Source organism: Lissotriton vulgaris, chromosome 5 (assembly GCF_964263255.1).
Source record: "Lissotriton vulgaris chromosome 5, aLisVul1.2, whole genome shotgun sequence".
Lineage (NCBI taxonomy): Eukaryota > Metazoa > Chordata > Amphibia > Caudata > Salamandridae > Lissotriton > Lissotriton vulgaris.
Genome location: NC_141693.1, coordinates 350,201,132 through 350,219,963, shown reverse-complemented (window position 1 = coordinate 350,219,963; position 18,832 = coordinate 350,201,132). Strand labels below are relative to the sequence as shown.

Here is an 18,832-nt window from a genome sequence, read left to right as displayed (position 1 = left end):
CGGTCAATGACAAAGTATTTGAGCACATTGAGGTTGTTGTCATGCTCCATTTTGACGTGTCGGGCAACTGGATATGTTGGATCAGAATTCACAGTTGCCCTGAGGTGTTGTAAAATATGCTGATAAGCCGGCAGCTTAGTGCTGCCGACGTAACGTAGACCACATTGCAGAATGTATACCACATGATCAGTGCGGCACGTGTAGTGGCCCTTCAAACTGACCGGGGCATCTGAGAAAGCAGTTTTGAAAGTTTTAACAATAATGGCAAATTTGCACGCACGACATGTGCTACATTTATAGAAGCCTTTGCTACGTCCAAGCCAATCTATTTTGTGGTTGAGTTCAGGGCAGGTTTTGACCAGATCGCTGCGCATAGAGCGAGCATTCCTGTACGTAAAGTTGGGCTTAATGGGTAACACCTGTGACAGGACAGTGTCAGTCATGACTATAGGCCACTTGGCATTGATGATGCTCTTAATCCTATTGGGCTGTCTACTATACGTAGAGATGAACCTGCATGGAACCATTTCAGGAGTGGTTAGACTATTTCTATGGCTCACGTTAGGGAGCGTTTGTGTGGCTAACGTGGCCGATATGGACTGGGGTTGTAGCAAGGCTTGTCTGTCGTGTGCATTGGCTTTTTTGAGAGCAGAGTCGAGCAGTTTCGCTCTATAGCCTCTTTGCAGAAACCTATTTCTAGCTGCTTCCTGTGCTGCAATTAATGCTTCAGAGGTACTACACGCTCTGTGTATCCTCAGAAACTCACCATATGGTAGACTAGAGATGGTGTGCTGAGGATGAAAGCTTGTGGCGTCTAGGAATGTATTCCCTGCCGTAGGTTTACGAAACAAACGTGTTTCTAACCTTCCATTTTCCTCATACACTGTGATGTCAAGAAAGTTTACTGTGCATCGGTCAATATGTGCTGTGAATTGCAGATTGAGCTGATTGATGTTGATGGCTTCAACAAATTGTAAGGCCTGATTCTTAGTGCCTTTCCACACGACAAAAATGTCGTCCATGTACCTCCATATGTGTACTACATGTTCGTCTACCAATGCTTTGTGTTGCACCATGTGCACATTCTTCTCCCACCAACCAACGTGCTGTATATATATATATATATGTTTTCCATATATATTTTTTATTATTTCCAGGGTCCGCGCACATGCGTGGGAATATTTAGTGCTTATGACTATTAATGAGGATCCCCTGGAAGAGAATTACACTATTACAGAATGGCATTATATCATTAATTGCTCTAGAATATAGAGTGTAAACTTTCAGGAATATGTTTTTGTCACAAAAATAAACTTTCACAGTTCCTGCATCAATACTATATGACCAATAGCCACATAACTGTATATAATGACCACAATCAATCAGCCGCGGTCGGTGCAGGTAAGAGCGGTGGGGTGGGGGGTTTCGACAGATGACAAGGGAAAATTAATTACTTAATTTGACCTCGTAGTCGTCAAGTCTAGCAATATGTGCTATGGTAAAATGGGAATGTAGACAAGTAAGTGTGACAATAGCTGAACATGGCCTCACGTTAACTGGAGTGGGGTACACCGACGGTTACAATTGAATGAGGTACTATAAGACAACCCTGTCTTTGACAAATGTGACACTGCCAAAAGCTTGACATGCAAGTGTGCCTGTGACCACTGTCTTGATATACTGTGGTTGACCTACCACACCTGTACCACTTCTACCATAATATGTAAGAAAGGAAATAAAATTACTATATGCATCTCTTCTTTGTAGTAGACTTAAATGTCCTACCATTTAGATTAGTGCCCTATAGGAAAATACAATACAAACTAGGGGTTTCCTATAACATTATTGCTTTCCTAAATAGGAATACTATAAGTTGATGCATTTAGAAAGGTTATGCAAGGCAGTCTGATTAAAGCTAGTAAGGATACTAGCTCTGCTGATCTATTATGCCGATTCTCATATCGCAGAATGATCGTGAACAGCAGCAAAAGAAGAACGGAAGCTAAAACAATCAGTTCCAAGCTTTCAACTGTAAGGGGCGATACGGAAATTCAAAGCCAGAACATCGTTTTTACGCTATGCTAAGGGAAATGAAACATTCCTTCATCAAAATACAAATTTCGTACGGTTTCAGTTTCCTACAGTGAAAAACGAATTCAGATTTCATCTAATTATATCTGTGTCATACTAAAACTTTTATTCTCTCATTATGTTCTCTCACGGGTCTTCATAGCTACCATCATTTGCACTCACCCATGTAAACTGCATAGAATCGATGAAAGGCCCACAACCATATTAGCCAGGGATAAGGCGTTGGCAGCATTCTTACGGGCAAAATCAGCGATTTCGGTACATCCTAGCTGCTCGCTCAGGAACAGCTTCTTGGTGCTTTGAAACACGCCTAAAGACCAGACAAAAAGTAGTTATAACAAGAAAGTAGTAAGAACCTCCTTAAATTTAGGGCATGAATAGAAACTAGTACCCCGCAGGTTTTAGGCAAAAGAGCACCAAAGCTCTGGCTGGGGGAAACTGAATCTCTTACACAAGTGAGAAACCTTTCACTGGTCTTCCCTATATTTTTCGGGAGAACCGAGTTTTAGGCATCTATTCTGGAACTCATGCCCTCGCAGTTGTCTTTAAGTCTCAAAATCTCATTCTCAGCCGATGCTAATGTAACTAACATGGAACCGTGTTTTAACAAGACTAAATGTTAATGTTTTATTTTTTTGTTCCTTTATTTTGTGCACCGTGAGTGCAGATGGTCATAAATTCAACATATCCTTCATCAAATTTAGATACTGTATATAGATCCCTAACAAGTGGCTATAGCCAACGATTATTCTTATTAGTTTATACTAGCAGAACACATAAGCCTTCACTGGTTCGTAGCAAACAGGAAATATGTATTGAAAGCCAGTGAGACTTAAATGTGTCCTCCCTAATATAATATCGAATGCCTTCATAGACAAGGCCATTTTACTTGCACTTAGCTGCTAAATATACCCTCTCTAGTCGTGTCAGCTGAGTTGAATTGCTGTTATTCACAAGTCATGTACCCTACACAAAGTAGTGTGTAACCCCAGAGGGGGACGTTTGTATTGTCCCACAGAAGCTTTAGCAGCTGTTAAAGTTAATACGATGAAAAGTGAAAATGATTAAACAAAAATCACTATTGATTTTTCTTTTACCATCATTCATATTCAGTGACCTATATCTGTCAATACAAAAGGCACATGACATTTTCCCAAATAACTGAGTCCCCCATGACGGTACATAAATATATATAAATGGCTCAAATGTAGGTGTAGTGCAGTAACTGAAACACAGTTAATCGCATACTGTTCTGTGCATCATATCATCCAGGTGGAACTGATAAATATTGCTGTTTTCCTCCTTAGAGGCAGTCATTCCGCCTTGTCTTGTGATCTAAAAAAGAATTAGGGCAAGAGTTGGGAAAGTAAAACATAGCTTAAAAAGCTTGCTTTAACATTAAAATTCCAAATCCTCCAGGGCAAACAGTTATTCTTTCAAAATTATCACACGACATGAGGAAAGACAAATACATGCATGCATGTATGTATGGATGTATATATTTATTTTCTTAGGATTGGGACATCAGTCAGGGACCCCTCCCAACACATATTTGATTATAGCCACACGACACCATCTGCCATTTCTCAACTGCACTTTGACATTAACAATAAGTATTTAACCATCTCGTATGAGACTCACTTTATTATGCAAATAGTCCCTAAATGATCTACAAATGTGATTTGTTTTGTTTAAAAAAATGAATCAACGGCAGACCGAAGTATAAATACGGTATTAGGGTGTTGACAAATGTATGTATGAAAACCATGAAAGCCCACAGAATAGCAATAGAGCGAGCGCCTTTAGAGAAAAGTTTAACCCTCCTCAAATCCATTTTGCTAGGGCCAACAAACAAAAAATGTTGACTGAAAACAGGTCTCTTAGCACACGCAATCTTATATAAACACAAATAAAAGTCCTCCAATGACCTTTATGTTATTCAATCGTTTCAGTTTTTTTAACTGAATTCTGATTATTCTGCCAGCCAACGTGTGTTTCGTCAATGGCTGTGTCACCCTAAGACTTCCTCTGGGCTTAATTCCGTAGTCTGGTTCTCGTAGTAGCCAGATGAACCATATGTATAGAGAATCCCCAATGTGTTAGTACGATATGGTACTCGATCCCCGCATAAGAAGTGTAATCAAATTATAATCTGCACCCGTGTATGGGCCGAAGAAATCACTGCCCGTCTTCAGGCGTGCGCGCCTGCAAAACACGAGTGCAGACACGCACACCGAAAGACAGGCAGTGATTTCTTCTGAGAAGGATATTATGAATTTTGTTAAAGATTTGCCTAGAATAAAACAGAGCCAATAGCCAGATAACAGTTTGACATGGATATCAGAGTGCATGAGGCAGATGCTGCACTATTTGAATTACAAATCTGGAAAAAGGCTGGGTGGACTTCTTCTAGAACCATTTAAGAAAATTACGGAGGTGGTGATCCCATACATGCTCAATAAGGTTTTATGTCACATAGAGCCACGATGATGAACCTCAGGAGATAACATTCCTCTCGACATGGCGAGTTACATGTTGAAATCAATTACAAAACAGAGAAAACCTTCATGTTTGCAATTTCAAGAAAAAGGGAGGAATGGATTAAAGATGTTGGGCTCGATTCAACTGCTCTACAACTCCCCAATAGCTAGAATTTCTAGGTCTATTGAGTTAAGAGGCACAAGACCGTCTGCACTTTATTCTTAATATTGCATGCATTAGTATATTAGCCTCTTTCATATTGGGCACGCAAAAATGCATTAATGCAGGGGATGAAATGGTGCTCAGATTTAGAAGACATGCCTCTTCTGCATTGAGATGTTTCTGCTCTACATAGCAAATCCTAGAGAAACTATAAACAGAATAGTTGGGCCTTTCCACAAATGACTTATACAGTCAGACCTTTGCCCAATGTGTGATTCAGACCTTAGCCCAATCTGTGATTGGCAGCCAATCAATGCTATCGCATCACAATTTAAGACAGCGATACCTTGGGGGTGGGGGTTGTGACCAGAGATATTGGGATCTGATATAAAAGTACCAAAGCTCTACAGCTTGACCATTTTAGGAAAGATTGTGTATATTACAATATATTTCTGCTGTCCCAACTGGGAAGAGCAGCACTTGGTTGAGCTTCCAAGCTTCTTATGCATACTACCCTCTTTAGTTGCTTGAGAGATGTCTTTTTCTGTTTTACAACCCTAAATGATATCCTAAGGTAGTTCCTATAGGTTCTGAGCGGTTGCGCAGAGCTTCCACAATTTTACTGATTACCCTGCATAAAGGATACAAATCGCTTCTGTAAGTACACAACTAGTACCTGGCTGCACTTTTAACAGTGGTGAATGAATGTGTCTGGGTGTTTATAAACCTTCCCAGAGAACGGATAGATACAACGTAGGTAGCAGAATGTTTAGACGTTACTTAAACAGTGATAACGTGGGGTATGCCTTTAGCCTCACCAACAGTGGTAGTGATGAAAGCATGGAAAAGAGAGTCTAAAAAGAAAGGGTGGAAAGAAAAAGTGAATTCGGGGACAGTTGTGAATTGGTGAATGTGACTATCAAGAGTAAAAAAATGGGACCTAATTATAACAAGGTTAGGAGACCTATGGGGGTCGAGGTCCATGCCCTTTGTCTCTCAGATCATTGTAAATATAAAAGTACTAAGTCACTTTAAAAAAAAGTTTGCAATGCATTCAGGAGGTACTTTGTAAGTGGAGGCAACATATTAGATCACATGCCCTAGAAAATAATCTCTAAGTGGGAGAAAAGAAGTCGAAAGCGTTCATTAAAAACACGCATGAATAACACTTCACATACACTTAAAAAGGGCAAACGGGATAAAGTTGTGGGAATATTTGAGCAGGACTGGCAAGAGGTATTAATGCGCCCGCAAGATGTGGAGAATAAGGCTAGCTTTAGACTTAGCTCCGAGCCCTACATAGGACGTAGGACTCTAGACCCATCTATGTGGTCCGATACACGAAATCAGGGCGGTGCCTGCAGTGAAAGGAACATTATATCTTAAACTGTAGCTAAGCCATAAAATGGAGGCCTATTGGGGGTAGTGAAGGGTCAACCCTCCAGAATTCTTGTGGCGGCTGATGCTATTGGGGTTGTGAGGCCATTTGGCTATTCCCAGTCAGCACAAAATAGTAGTTACTTTAGCGTGGATGACAGCATGATGATATAATGCTCAGCAATATGGCAGTCTTATTTTTCAGAGCCAGTCGAAGGTGGTGAAACCGGAGACGAGAAGACACGGCACTTTCTTAGTTTTATAATGACATGAATTTGTGAACGCAATTCAGAAATTAAATAAACGATCCGAAATAAAATACTGAATACACAATCGTGTTCAGCAGAGGCCTCCTTAAATATTTCTACTCGCATTATAAGGGAGATGGTTGACAAACATGTCACTCTGCGGTGATAATAAAATTTCAGTTTCCGAAACTGCTAAAAAGTGGTCTCTTTTACTCTGTCAAGAAAGTCTTCGACTTCAAGGCGTTCTTCTTGGTTTTAGGTCTGAGAAAGAGGTTTTGTTATTCGATAGCAGTATTAATTAAAGAACCCTAAGAAGGAAGATTGGCAGGGGTACCTCGATGGGATTCACAAGATGAAAGGCCGAAAACCTGCTTAACTTTAAAATGGCCCGACGTCCCGCCAGAGCCAATAGAAGCCGCCATTACCATTCCTAGAGTGACAACATTTCGGCGGAGACCGCACAAAAAGAACATGCTCGGGCTTTTTTATTTGTTCTCAGGTTCAGTTTTCTGAATGTGAAACAACTTGATGTCATCCTGACAGCACAGAGTAACTAAATACGTGGACGTAGACTTTTTGATTATCCGTATGATTGAAATGAGCGCAGATATTGTGTTAGTTTTTCGATATTTCTTAGTACAGCCACTAGGGTGCATTAGAGTCACAGAATTAAAGACAAATGTTTAAGAAAGCCAATAACTATGTTTACAGGGGCCCTGTAACAAACCAGCGACCAACACAGACTTCAAAACCCATAAATTGTCAAAACCATAAAAATGGGCGATCTGTAAAAATCTACAGTTTCTAATGGATGTAAAGACAGTTGGAAATGGCAGATAGTAGAGTCCTGAAAATTCAGCATGTGACACCGCTTAACTTCGAATTAAAAATAAAAGTTTCACTGTAACCCCAATAATCTCCGAAGGTTCTACAGGTTAAGTTGTCTATGATGCGAACTAAAAAAAGATTCTTGCTTTCACAATTACCAAACTGCCAAGCGGCAGTGCTTTTCAAGTACAGAACATTAAGATAAACCTTTAAGGGGGCCCAGATACCTGGTCAAATGCATTCCCTTGCATGATGATAATCTAAATAGTGAGGACTTTTAAGACTAGATAGTACTTGAAGAGGTTGTCTGCACTTGCCATTTTTTAAGCCTACTTGACATGTCAAACCTAAAATGTGTGCCTAAACGGGAGAGGCTGCTGAAGGGGTATTCAACGGCACCAGGTAATGATATTCCCAAGAAAACACTACTTACCTTAAAGATTAGGTATCCAGCATGGGTATCCTCGGCAGATTAATGTGCTGTACATTGGTGTTCCATAATCAAGCTGAGAAGGCCACAATAATACTACCAAAACACTTGCAGCTTTTTTTTTTAACCAAAACATTTTCATTGTAAAAACCTGCACTCATGGGTCCCCTGGCCTCTAAAGCACACTGCCGGTTTAACGGCAGAAATAACACGTGTAGTTCACCCTAGGAGGCCCTGCACCAACAATGCGTGCCTCAGTTTTACTGCTGTAGCGTTCAAGTGCTCCACATTTCTCTACCAACACGAGTTAGGTCTTGGGCGTGTGTTTATGCGAAATGCACATTTGAACGCGTGTGATTCCTACCGCCGACGAGAAATTTAAGAATCCAAGCAGCAAAAGCCTGCCGCAGGTTTGAATAGAGGTTTAGGTGACTGGCGTGCAAAAGGCAGTGAGAAGGGGGCTAATTCACGATATGTGCTTTTTGACTGCGTTTAGAGGTTCGGATCCATTAACGTTTCCTTAGTTCTTGTTGAGTGCACTTGGACATCACACAACTAAGGCAGATTTACTAATACTCTTTGCTAGATTTGCATCAGAAAAGTGGCACAAACTAGCCAAGAGTGCTGGAAAGTAGGCCTAGAGTAATAGAAAGGATCACTATACTCTACTTTGCTTCAAGGCGGTGTAACACGGGTGATAAATGGGCGTTCCCATACAACATGTGGGTCCTGACTAAGTCTCTTCTACAAAAAAAGGTAGACAGGGTTTTGCACCCAAAAAATCTACATCTTGAGGCAGGTAGAACGTTCGAAAAAAAAAATTCTTCAAACTTTCCTAACTTCGCATGTGGCTGTACTGTAGAGCACACAAACTTGGAAAAGTTTAAAATTATGGCCTGGAATAGAATGTTGTACTTTAAGGGCACCCTTCCAGTACAAAGCTAGTGCTAGAACACACCCTTGCATGGTGGTGCAAGGGGGACTGAAAGGTGCAAGCCCTTCTAAAGTTCACCAGCTCAGAGGGTGAGAGACACAGCGCCGTATCTTCAAAGACATATATCTTCATAGACATGGCGCTGTCCTGCTGATACCGGTAAACTTCATCTTATGGCTAAGATGATTTCAAGGAATGGGTTTGAGAAATCCTTTTTTCACAGCCAATGACACCTATTGCCACGTAACTAATTGCTTTTATAAAATGAACTCTGATAACTTGCATGATGCTCTTGGGTGGGCCATTCGAGGCATATCCTAAGAGTGGTTGTAGAGTTCCCTTTCCAAAAGGATGCTCCTCTGCTACACGACAACCACCTACCCCCACATGCGCTCCAGCTGAAGCTATAATGTCATTCACACGGACGGCTCCTTTAAGCGGTTGAGTAGACCCTCTGGGGCACGCATTCATTGTATGAAGAATGTTCCAGTGCTCAGCACCAATACTAATCAACACTGGCGCTTGAGCACCAGTTAAGGACACATTAATTTTGTGGAGGCACATGGAGATTAAGTGATTGGCCCAGGATCACAAGCTGTTGAGCTGAAGCGGAGACTCGAACCTGGTTCCCCAGCTCCGAAGGCGGCAGCTCTGGCCATTACGCTAAATCCTTCCACTATTTGTATGGTTTGTTTGTTCTGCGTTAGGCAGCACTAACAAGAGAAAAGGGCTGATTGAAGCAGCCTTTTGACAGATCCCCAGCACCTCCTTTTTTTTTTTTTTTTTACAAATGAACCTCTGGGCCTGTTCTCAGAAGTTGTTGCTGGACCACATCTTGGGAAGCACCAGGAGAAAAGACTACCTGTTTGACGACTGCAGATTTCTATGGGTTGTTTCTGTCGATTTTGGATGGACTCAGAGCAGACATTAAAGCTGATGGTAAGCATGTTTATTAGCATAAAGAGGATAAAGGAATTCGCATTTACTTTCCAATGGGTTGTAGCTATGCCATTCATAGGCACAGTCACTAAATCACATGCTGCAACTGGTTCTGGAATTCCCATTTCTATCTGCTGTTCCTCTGCCATAACAAGGAAGAACCCAGAGCATAATCTACAGACATCTGCATTACACTTATTCCAATGGGTTATTCAGCTGCTGCTTCTCAGTGGAAACCGGAGTCCATTGACTGGGTACTTAATACCCATTTCCAAAGGTTGTTCCTCTGATGCTCCTGGATAGACCTTAACAGTATATACTTCTGTTCTTGTATTAGGCCCAATCCTATGTGGTTCTTCTCTGCTTCTCTCACGAGGACCACCGAGTAAACATCATTGGTTACTGTATAATGTAGTTTCCAATGGATTGCTCCTGTGCCACTCGTGGGCGGACCTCAGAATATGCTGCTTACAAATGCCCATTCCTATTAGTTTCTGAACTGACATTCCTCAATTGGCCCCTAAAGCAGACGCAACAACTGGCTGTGCAATGTTTATTTCAAAGGGTTGAACCATTACCACTCCTGAAAGGAAGTTTCGTAATGCTCCTATGTCACTGTCGCGTGGACTAGAGTTTATATCATAGTCAATGACAGAATGCACCATGAAGGGAAGCCTTGTTTGACCTATGGGTTCTTTCTAGGTTCAAACTCAAATGGTTTAAACTGTATGATACAGACCACTCTAAAGACGTAAGCTATCTGCTTGACTCATTACTTCGTCTGTGCTCTCGCTTTTCCCACACTTTTACTTGTTATGTTCGTGCAGAATGGGTGGATTAGAGCAAATCTCCAGTACATCCAGTGAACACAGCAATTCTTAACCGGTTCGATGCTGATGACGGAACCGCTCCGTCATCAGCTGCGGGTGCGCTGTGCTGATGACGGAGCGGTTCCGTCATGGCCCGGCCGCCGCGCCTGCGCGGCGCTGATTTCGCGCCTGCGCGGCGCGTTCTATTAGGCGGGCGGGGCCATTACGGAACTGCTCCATCACGAGCACAGCGCAACCGCGGCTGGTGACGGAGCGGTTCTGTCACCAGCATGCGGCTGCCGTGCGGCCGCCCCGCCCGTTTAGCGCTGCGGCGGAATAGCCGCCGCAGCGATGTGGTTAATTCTGGATTGCTCCCAGGACCTCATCTCAAATCAGCATCTTGAGAAGGTTAAGCGCAATCATTTCTTTACAGCACTCAGTATGCTTTAGATCTCTGGTCATTTTCGTAGGGTGAGACAAGTTCCACTGCTCCAAAAGGGCAAGCTTCGTAACATGAAGATTATCCAGATATTAAGTATGCTAGGTCTGGCCTGGACTGAAGCCTCTGGTGAAGCAGTGGAGCTCCGGGGAAATCAGCCAGATGTCTAAGCTTTTGTTGCTGTTTGGGGCGTGACTTCAGCTTCAACTACAGCACCTCCATTTGGACTGAGAAGCTGAGCATGACTGAAAAACCGTCTGCCAGTTCATGTTGAAGTAGATCATGAAAACAAGACTGAAAAGCCGGTCGTGTGAAAAATTATCCATTTTCCAGCCAGTACCACCATTTGATCCCTCCATCAATGAAGTCCTCCAGAAGTGTACGGTCAAGGTCAACTCCCTGACAGCTCAAATATGTTTTTCCCTTTGATGACTGGATTCTGCTTTGCAGCAATGCTTGGTATCCCCACACCGAGACGGGAGTGGGACTCGACCAGACAACAAAACAAAGTGCAGACTGTGCAGAAGGTAGTGCAGTCTATCAATGATGCTCAGCTCCTGGATGCTTCATGGCCCTTGATAACTGGATATAACTTTTAAAAAAGAGGCCATGAGGGAAACCAGGTATTCTACGCGGTACTTTTGCCCAACAAGTGGTCTCAGAACGGTTGAACAGGGCCTATATTTTAAACCTACATTTTCACTCCATTGCATGCTTTACACTGCATGGCAATAAAATCAACTACATTGACATTACCATTTTGTTGAGAAAGAAATCAAAGTCTCCCTTTGGACGGTGTTGGGTCATATGCCAAATTTGGCATGTACCACTTGTGCCTTCCTGCCTCCAGTTTGTGATTTCTTACTTGTTATTGTTCCTGCTTATGGAATTCAACTGGTGCCTCAAGTCAATTTGAACACAGCATAACATTAGACTTTGCTGAAGAAGTGCACCATGTGACAAAAGTGCTCATAAAGGATGACTGCTGTCCTCTCAAACTCGGCTACAGAGACTTATAGTTGGTAGCAGTGATTAGTGGGTATTACTGTATGAGACACCTTGCATGCCCCCCACTTGTGTTGTCCATACCATTCTCATGCTTACCTGACTTGTTGTTTTACTCTAGTCTGGGTTTTGCATTTTAGACACAGCCAGTAACTCTGAGCAGACCCTTCGTTTCAGGTAGAAATAGTTAACGTGGTTTAATAAAACTGCCAAAACCCTTGCTTACATGGCACCTTGCACAGAAGAAGAACCAGCTGCCATCCCTCCCAACACTCTTCTTGTAAAGTGATAAGTTGACATAAGGCTGTCTCTGTGAAACTCACACTTACCTAGGTGGGACGGGGAGAGACTTCCTTCTTCAAGTTTCTGTATTGAAAGGCCTGGATGAATGCAAATATGCATTTCAAAATGTCTTGAAGGCCATACTGAACTTATCAAAATATGCCTGATCATCCAGCGGGAACATCTGGAAGGTAACTCAAACTCATCTGAGAGTGAACATCTTCAGTTTTCCACTACCAATAGTGGTTTCCTCTCTAAAGGGAATATTTCCATCGTATACTATGCATAACACTGGGGGGGGTGGGATGTGGTTATTGGGCTGGAGTTTAAGCTGTACTTTCGTGGCCCAGCTGGTGCAGCCCATAAAATCTGTTCACACGTGGAAGCAGTAAATGTTACCCCCACCAAGGGTATGGCAGACACAACAGATGTGGTGACCTCCAGTCGATCAATTTTCTGGAGGTCTCCAGGAGTCTGTTCACTGTAAAGTCTTTGGCGAGATACCAGACGTAACCCTTCAATGTCATACAGGTGCGTGCCACCTTTCCTTTCTGTGATGCAAACGCAATCAACAATTCCCTCAGAGATCAAGGTGTGTAGAAAGGGTTTCAATTATTAAATGTCGAGAAAAAGATTACATGTGTGACATTACACACAGAATTTAAATTTAAAACGTTATTACCCTCTTTCAATGTAACCAACCTCTAAAGACTTGCATAGGACAGGGAAGACTTTTCCATGACAGGAAAAATACAAGTGAAGGAAATAAATATGCACATGTGAAGAAAAATTCTAAAAACAGGTCGGGAGCCGGAGATCTTTAGGGTAAATCATACTGAGGAAAGCACCATTGAGATAGGGTGCAGTGGGAGTGGTCTTCCTCATCAGTTGGACTCTGTTCCTATAGGGCTATAGACCCACAAATATTACACTGAAAATATTCAGAATTAAAATGCTGACAAGTCGTACAGGATTGTCCTTTTTGTAAAGAAGATTTATACAGCATAATATTCTCAGGAGGATCCCATGCTGGAGATTTAAATCATCCCTCAATGAGCCATCACGATAATTACCAATACAAAGGATTTTTCTTCCTCCACCCCCATAACTACACCCTCATTTACCCAAAACTGCCATTTCAGACCCTTCAGCGACCTGCATGTGTATTGTATGGGCTTGCCTTTAATTTCATATTTCTGGCCATGCTACAAAACAAAACGCTTTATAGAAAGGTACTTTTTTATCAAAGATATCAAAACAGAATTGCTTTTGTATGTTGCCTAGATGTCCATTTACTCTGAAAAACTAAAGAGATGGACAAGCGACAAACATTACTTAATTGAATAATAACGTTACAAAATGTTTTAAAGTTGAACTAAGCATTTTGAGTTTAACATTCTCATCAACATCCTTCTGTGGTAATATACTGTACCTTAGTTTGAAAAACCCCTAGACTTGTAACTGTATTTCACTCTTACGTTTTCCTTATGTAGGTCGCATCACCGTCTCTGGGGGGCTTCAAAAACATACATTTTTCGTCGTCACAATTAGAATTCAAGAACTATGTTATTAGAACAGCTTTTGCTTACATAAGAACCTATTGCTGACTCAATTTTCGTGTTCTCAGAGGTCCACTCTACGTCTTTATAAAAGGCTTGTGCCAATGGGAATTGACAAAACAAATTAATCGTAATTATGCTTTAAAAATGTCTTTTATGTCGATATGAGATAGTGACGTGCATTTTTCAAATCTATGAGCTTTCCAAATACAATACAAAGGAATGAACCATTACATTGATTTGAAGCCAAAGGTTGGCCCTTATCCAGTTGGGGAGCGGCTGTGGCCTCCATCAGCTCTGCCGGAGTGCCAGACATTGTTAAGTCATGAGTTTGGAAGTTTTGGAGACGACACATCAAAGAAGGGCCAGTGGAGCTCCCAACGCAATGCCTGTGGTGCACTATCACTCGCACAAACACAACTGAGAAGGTATCATATCAGCAGCCCGGTTTACAATGAAGATAGCATCACTTTTTCTGGGCCTCTACCTAGGGCGGATGTGATCAGAAAACATATCTGTGGTATTTACCCTAGGTGTCGGAACACGAACCGTAATCTCAGAATGATAAGGTGGTTGAAATATCTGCTAGATGTGTGATTTATGGCTGAGGTTTTGGCTGATTTGAGTATCTGCCCATGAGATTAGGATCAGTCATTGTATTTGGAATTTAATTAACACATTACGAAATAACAGTATTTGAAGCAAGGGCTACACCTCCACTCAGGCCTGCTGTCACAACTTACTATGTTATACAGACACTCAGTTTTGCCGTTAATGAGACCCAAGTCAAAGGCATACAGAGAGCCATGTAGATTCTCACTCCAGCAACTGAGATCAAGAGGATTAAAAAAAAAACACTTAAAATGGCATCTCCAAGGACATTTTTTTTAAAGAAAACTAATGCAAAACAGTGCAATATAAAGGAGTTGGGTGTTATATTGCATCATGGTAATGACCCAGGGTGTTTCAATGTTAATGTTCATCTCATTTATTAGAATTTCTGTATGATGATCTCTGTCAGTCCACTTCAGTCACTACCTTAGCTGGCTGACTAACGGCATACTGTTCTTGCACAAGATTTTCAGAACAAGTACAGTAGCAAAACAAGTGTGGTTCACGGTCAACTTTAACAAAAAAAAAATATATGCGCTTTTAGAGAATGCTTGTAATCGTAAAAAGTGAACTTTCTTAGAAAAATAAAAAGCACAAACCAGCACTGGCAAAACCAAAATGTGAACAGCCAATACCAGACCTAGCATCCTTGCCAATGCTAGTTTATTTAGTTTAGTTGGGGAAGAACGGCCATCTCAAGTACTAACTTCTTATGGAAGACACAACACAGCTCTTTAGAAGTTGATGTCTTAGAGTTAGCAAATAAATTGAACAACGGTCATTATAACCTTAAAGGTTGACTTCCAAGTCTGCAGGTCTGACAAAAAGACGTAGGATAATTTTTTTAAAAAAAAGACCATTGCAGAATCCAGTATTTGATGAAACGCTACAAATTAAATAAACATTGCCAACATCCTGTGAGGTCAGATCGACAGTCTGGGAAGTCTGAAGAATCATGTATGGCAGAGAATGCAGCTTTTAATATATCCCCAAAAACAATCTACTAACTTCCAGAAGATGCATGCATTTGGGGAAACTGGATTTTATCCAGGCTGTAAAGATGTCGAGAAACCCCAAGGTGTCGGACACTGACAGTTTCTTTCTCTGGTTCACCAGAAATGTGTGTAAAGCATGTAAAAGCCTACTCACAATACCTACTTTCACATTTACCCCTGAAATATAACGTAACAGGCAAATATTGTTTTGAAGAGACCTTAAATTGTTTTGAAGAGACCTTAAGCATAGCTGTAATGCTAGGTGGCAAAGCAAATAAGAACACGTTTCCCTCTGTCTGCTCAGAAAGACTGTAGCTGCTGTGTGTCTCTTTCTATATGAGCAAACCTTCTCCGGATTAGAGAAAGAAATATGGCCTTTTTGTTGAGAGGTCCAATTCTGGATGAAGGCTGGATGGCCACATGCAGCAATAGAAGGAGAAATGGTTCAGGCAATCCTGACAACAAGCTCTTAAACCCCAACGAAAATAATTAGCTGACACTAATTTGAAGTCAGGAACATGAAAGAAAGAACCATAAAAACGTTTGATTACCGAGTCCATCATGTTGAGCAACTTGGCTTGTGAAATAACAGCAGAGGTTATTGCAGAACTTTTATTTTGATACATGCAAACGAAAAACATGTGAATATAAGAAGCTATGAGGGCTGCAGCCTTTGGAACTGCCAAGCAGAAGTTACTGCCTGTGGATTGTAATCAGTCACTCTGGTTCAGAAAATAGGCTTGGGCATCAAAATAAAAGTGCCCCACATTTGTAAATTGGGGGGAGTTTTCTACTTTTAAACACACGCTGTATACTTGTTTTGCGAGAATGCATGGATTTGAGCTTGCTGCAGGCAACGTTTGGTTTTATTTAAGGGAAAGCAGCAGTAAAGTAAAACCAGCCACCTACCCCCCTTGCTATCCCTCCCCTTAATACCATTAAACAGGCCCACAAAAAGCCAACAAAATGTCCCACACACTTGCCAGTCGGTCGAAAAAGCCCATTGAGCAGTGCCTGGATGACTTGTAGGCTAGTCTATCCCTGGTTGTGACGGTTGCCTGTTTAACCTCATCAGCGCGGCGCAGATTCCTGCGCTGTGCTGAACGTTCTAATGAGCAAACGGGCTCATGACGGAACGGTTCCGTCATGAGCACAGGCCAACCGACGCTCACGACTGAACCGTTCCGTCAATAGCATCGAAAGGGTTAATGAATTTGTTTGGGACGGATGGGGTAATAACATAACTAACAAGGAGTTAATCAGTGTTCCTATGACCAGTCTCTGCAGAGGTACCAGCTATCACTTCCTCCGATTATAGAAACAAGTAAGGGGGGGAGAGTGTTGAAAAGCTGAAGTCCTCACAGCTTTTGGCGTGGGGGCAAGAATTCAGTCGCAGCCAGTGCAGGTAAGAGGGCGGGGTGGAGAGTCGACAGACGCCGCAATAGGTTTTATTTATACCAATTCCGTCGTCAGTAGACTTCAACCCTGCCCACTGCGCTTACCTGCGCAGGATGCCGATAAGGGAATCGAGCTCTGGCAAACTAGTGATCCAGATATGGGGACTCTATTGTAGAAGAGGGAAGTGTATTTTACTCAGAGCACTATTGTGAACTCTTGGGCTGTGTTGGGCCTGAAAGCAAATAGTTTATTTTAGGATTTAGGACGATGTGCAAGTAAACATGCATAAAACACAGACAAGGCAAAAGTCTTCTCCTGGGATGCACTCCCTCTGCATGGAACAATACCTGCTGGCCATATGCGCTAGGGACTCCCCCATCCCAACAGACCATGCACAAAACCTCGGCATCATACTAGATGTATCGCTCACCATGGACTGACAGATCAACTCAGTATCCTTGGCCTGTTTCAATACCCTCTGCCTGCTGAGAAAGACCCTCAGATGGATCTCCACCCAATCCAGAAAGACCGTCACTTACGCGCTCATCAACATCAGACTTGACTACGACAACTCTACGCCTGTGTTACCCAGAAAAACCTCTTCAAACTCCAGAATGACCAGACCACCGCACACAGACGGGTCCTCGACCTCCCCCGGCACAGCCACACACTCAACACCTCTGTGAACTCCACTGGCTCCCAGCAGACAGAAGAATAGCTTTCTAACTCCTCACCCACAACGCCAGACCAGCAAACCTGCACAGCCACCTCTCCTTCCACGCTCCCAACAGGCACGTCTGCTCCACTCAGCTCGCCCTGGCCACTGTCCAACAGATCTGCAAGACCAGAACTGGAGGAAAGTTCTCCTTCCTCGCTGCCAAGACCTGGAACAACCTACCCCTCCACCCCAGACTATATCCCATGCTGCCCCAGTTCAGGTAGGACTTAAAGACTTGGCTCTTCAAATGACCCAAGCACTTAGACGGTTCTGCTCCCCACCTCCCCCCAGCGCCTTGATACCATCACGGGTGAGAAGTCACGCTTTACCAACCCTTGATTGATGTCCTCTAGAACTTCCTCTTAAATGAGATGGAAAAAATCACCATGTGGAAGAAACCTATCAACAGGACTGGTTCACATCATAATGCTATATATTGCATCTTGGTTAATATCCCAGTCCTCTTCTCAGAAACTAGTTTATGATACCTACGAGAAAAAGCCTTGGATATGTCAGAATGTACCAGTCACCAAAAAATCTTTATAAGCACCCAGTTATGTTCCTTTGCAGATGTTAAATCCTCCACCTTAGTCCCTACTTTTAGCTCGCTAGGAGGGGCCCCCTCCAGTTCATGCTTAAATCATGCCTATAACCAACCTGCACTTCATGACCTATTACCATACGATTCACAGGGTGAGCCTTTTCTCCAAATCCTAATAAACTCAGTACTGAAACAGATCCACGTCTACAATTCCCAATACCCTTAAGTGACCTATCTCCACCTTCCCCAATAGGCTAAATGTATTCCTACTCAAATCTGACATACACTGATACCAAAATAATTATCTCCAACTGTACCCAAAAAAAACCACCCCTTTTTCTTTGTTCTCATCAAATCGGCATGTAGAAGTAGGCCTCACCACAACCCCACGTCTACTGCCAACTTCTATTCTGCCCAGCCCGTTAATCTCCCCCCGTTGAATGAGCACAGGTCTCGGTGGTCATGGTCTCGGTGGTGCATGTCATCTTCCCCATTTCTCTCCAACCTACATCCTCCCATATTGTCCCTATGACAGGGTCCCCACAACTAGGGTGTCCAGGCGTCCCAGATTTGCCAGGACGGTCCCGGGTTTTCACCAGCTGTCCCAGGAGATTTTTGGAAATTTAGTTCATGTCCCAGTTTTTAGAGAGGGTCGACTGAAAACGGCGGGAGGTGCTTTTTATGTTTACCAACATGGGTTCAGAACCGGTTATAGTACAGAGTCGGCTTTGATAGAAATGGCCGACTCTGTGAGATGGAGACTGGATGAGGGGTCCAGAGCGGTGTTGTTGCTGCTCGACTTGTCGGCAGCATTCAACACCGTCTCCCATCCAGTCCTCCTTGACCGTCTCCGATCTAAGGGCATTCAAGGTAAGGCATTGGAATGGCTTGCTTCCTTTGTAAAAAACCTGACTCAGGCAGTATTCACCCCTCCCTACACCTCGGACAACCGCCCGCTCAAGTGGGGAGTCCCGCAGGGCTCCT

At 42.7% G+C, this 18,832-nt stretch overlaps 1 protein-coding gene across 3 annotated transcripts in view; it reads right to left on the bottom strand.

Annotated features, from left to right (window-relative positions):
- The window catches only part of TMEM269 (transmembrane protein 269), a 146,699-nt gene that overhangs the window by 85,053 nt on the left and 42,814 nt on the right, over nt 1–18,832 (bottom strand). For all 3 annotated transcript variants that reach the window (XM_086921615.1, XM_086921614.1, XM_086921613.1), the window contains one exon: nt 2,254–2,401. In XM_086921615.1, coding sequence (XP_086777741.1) covers nt 2,254–2,294 — 41 coding nt within the window. In that variant the 5' untranslated portion in view covers nt 2,295–2,401. The remainder of the gene's footprint in view (nt 1–2,253; nt 2,402–18,832) is intronic.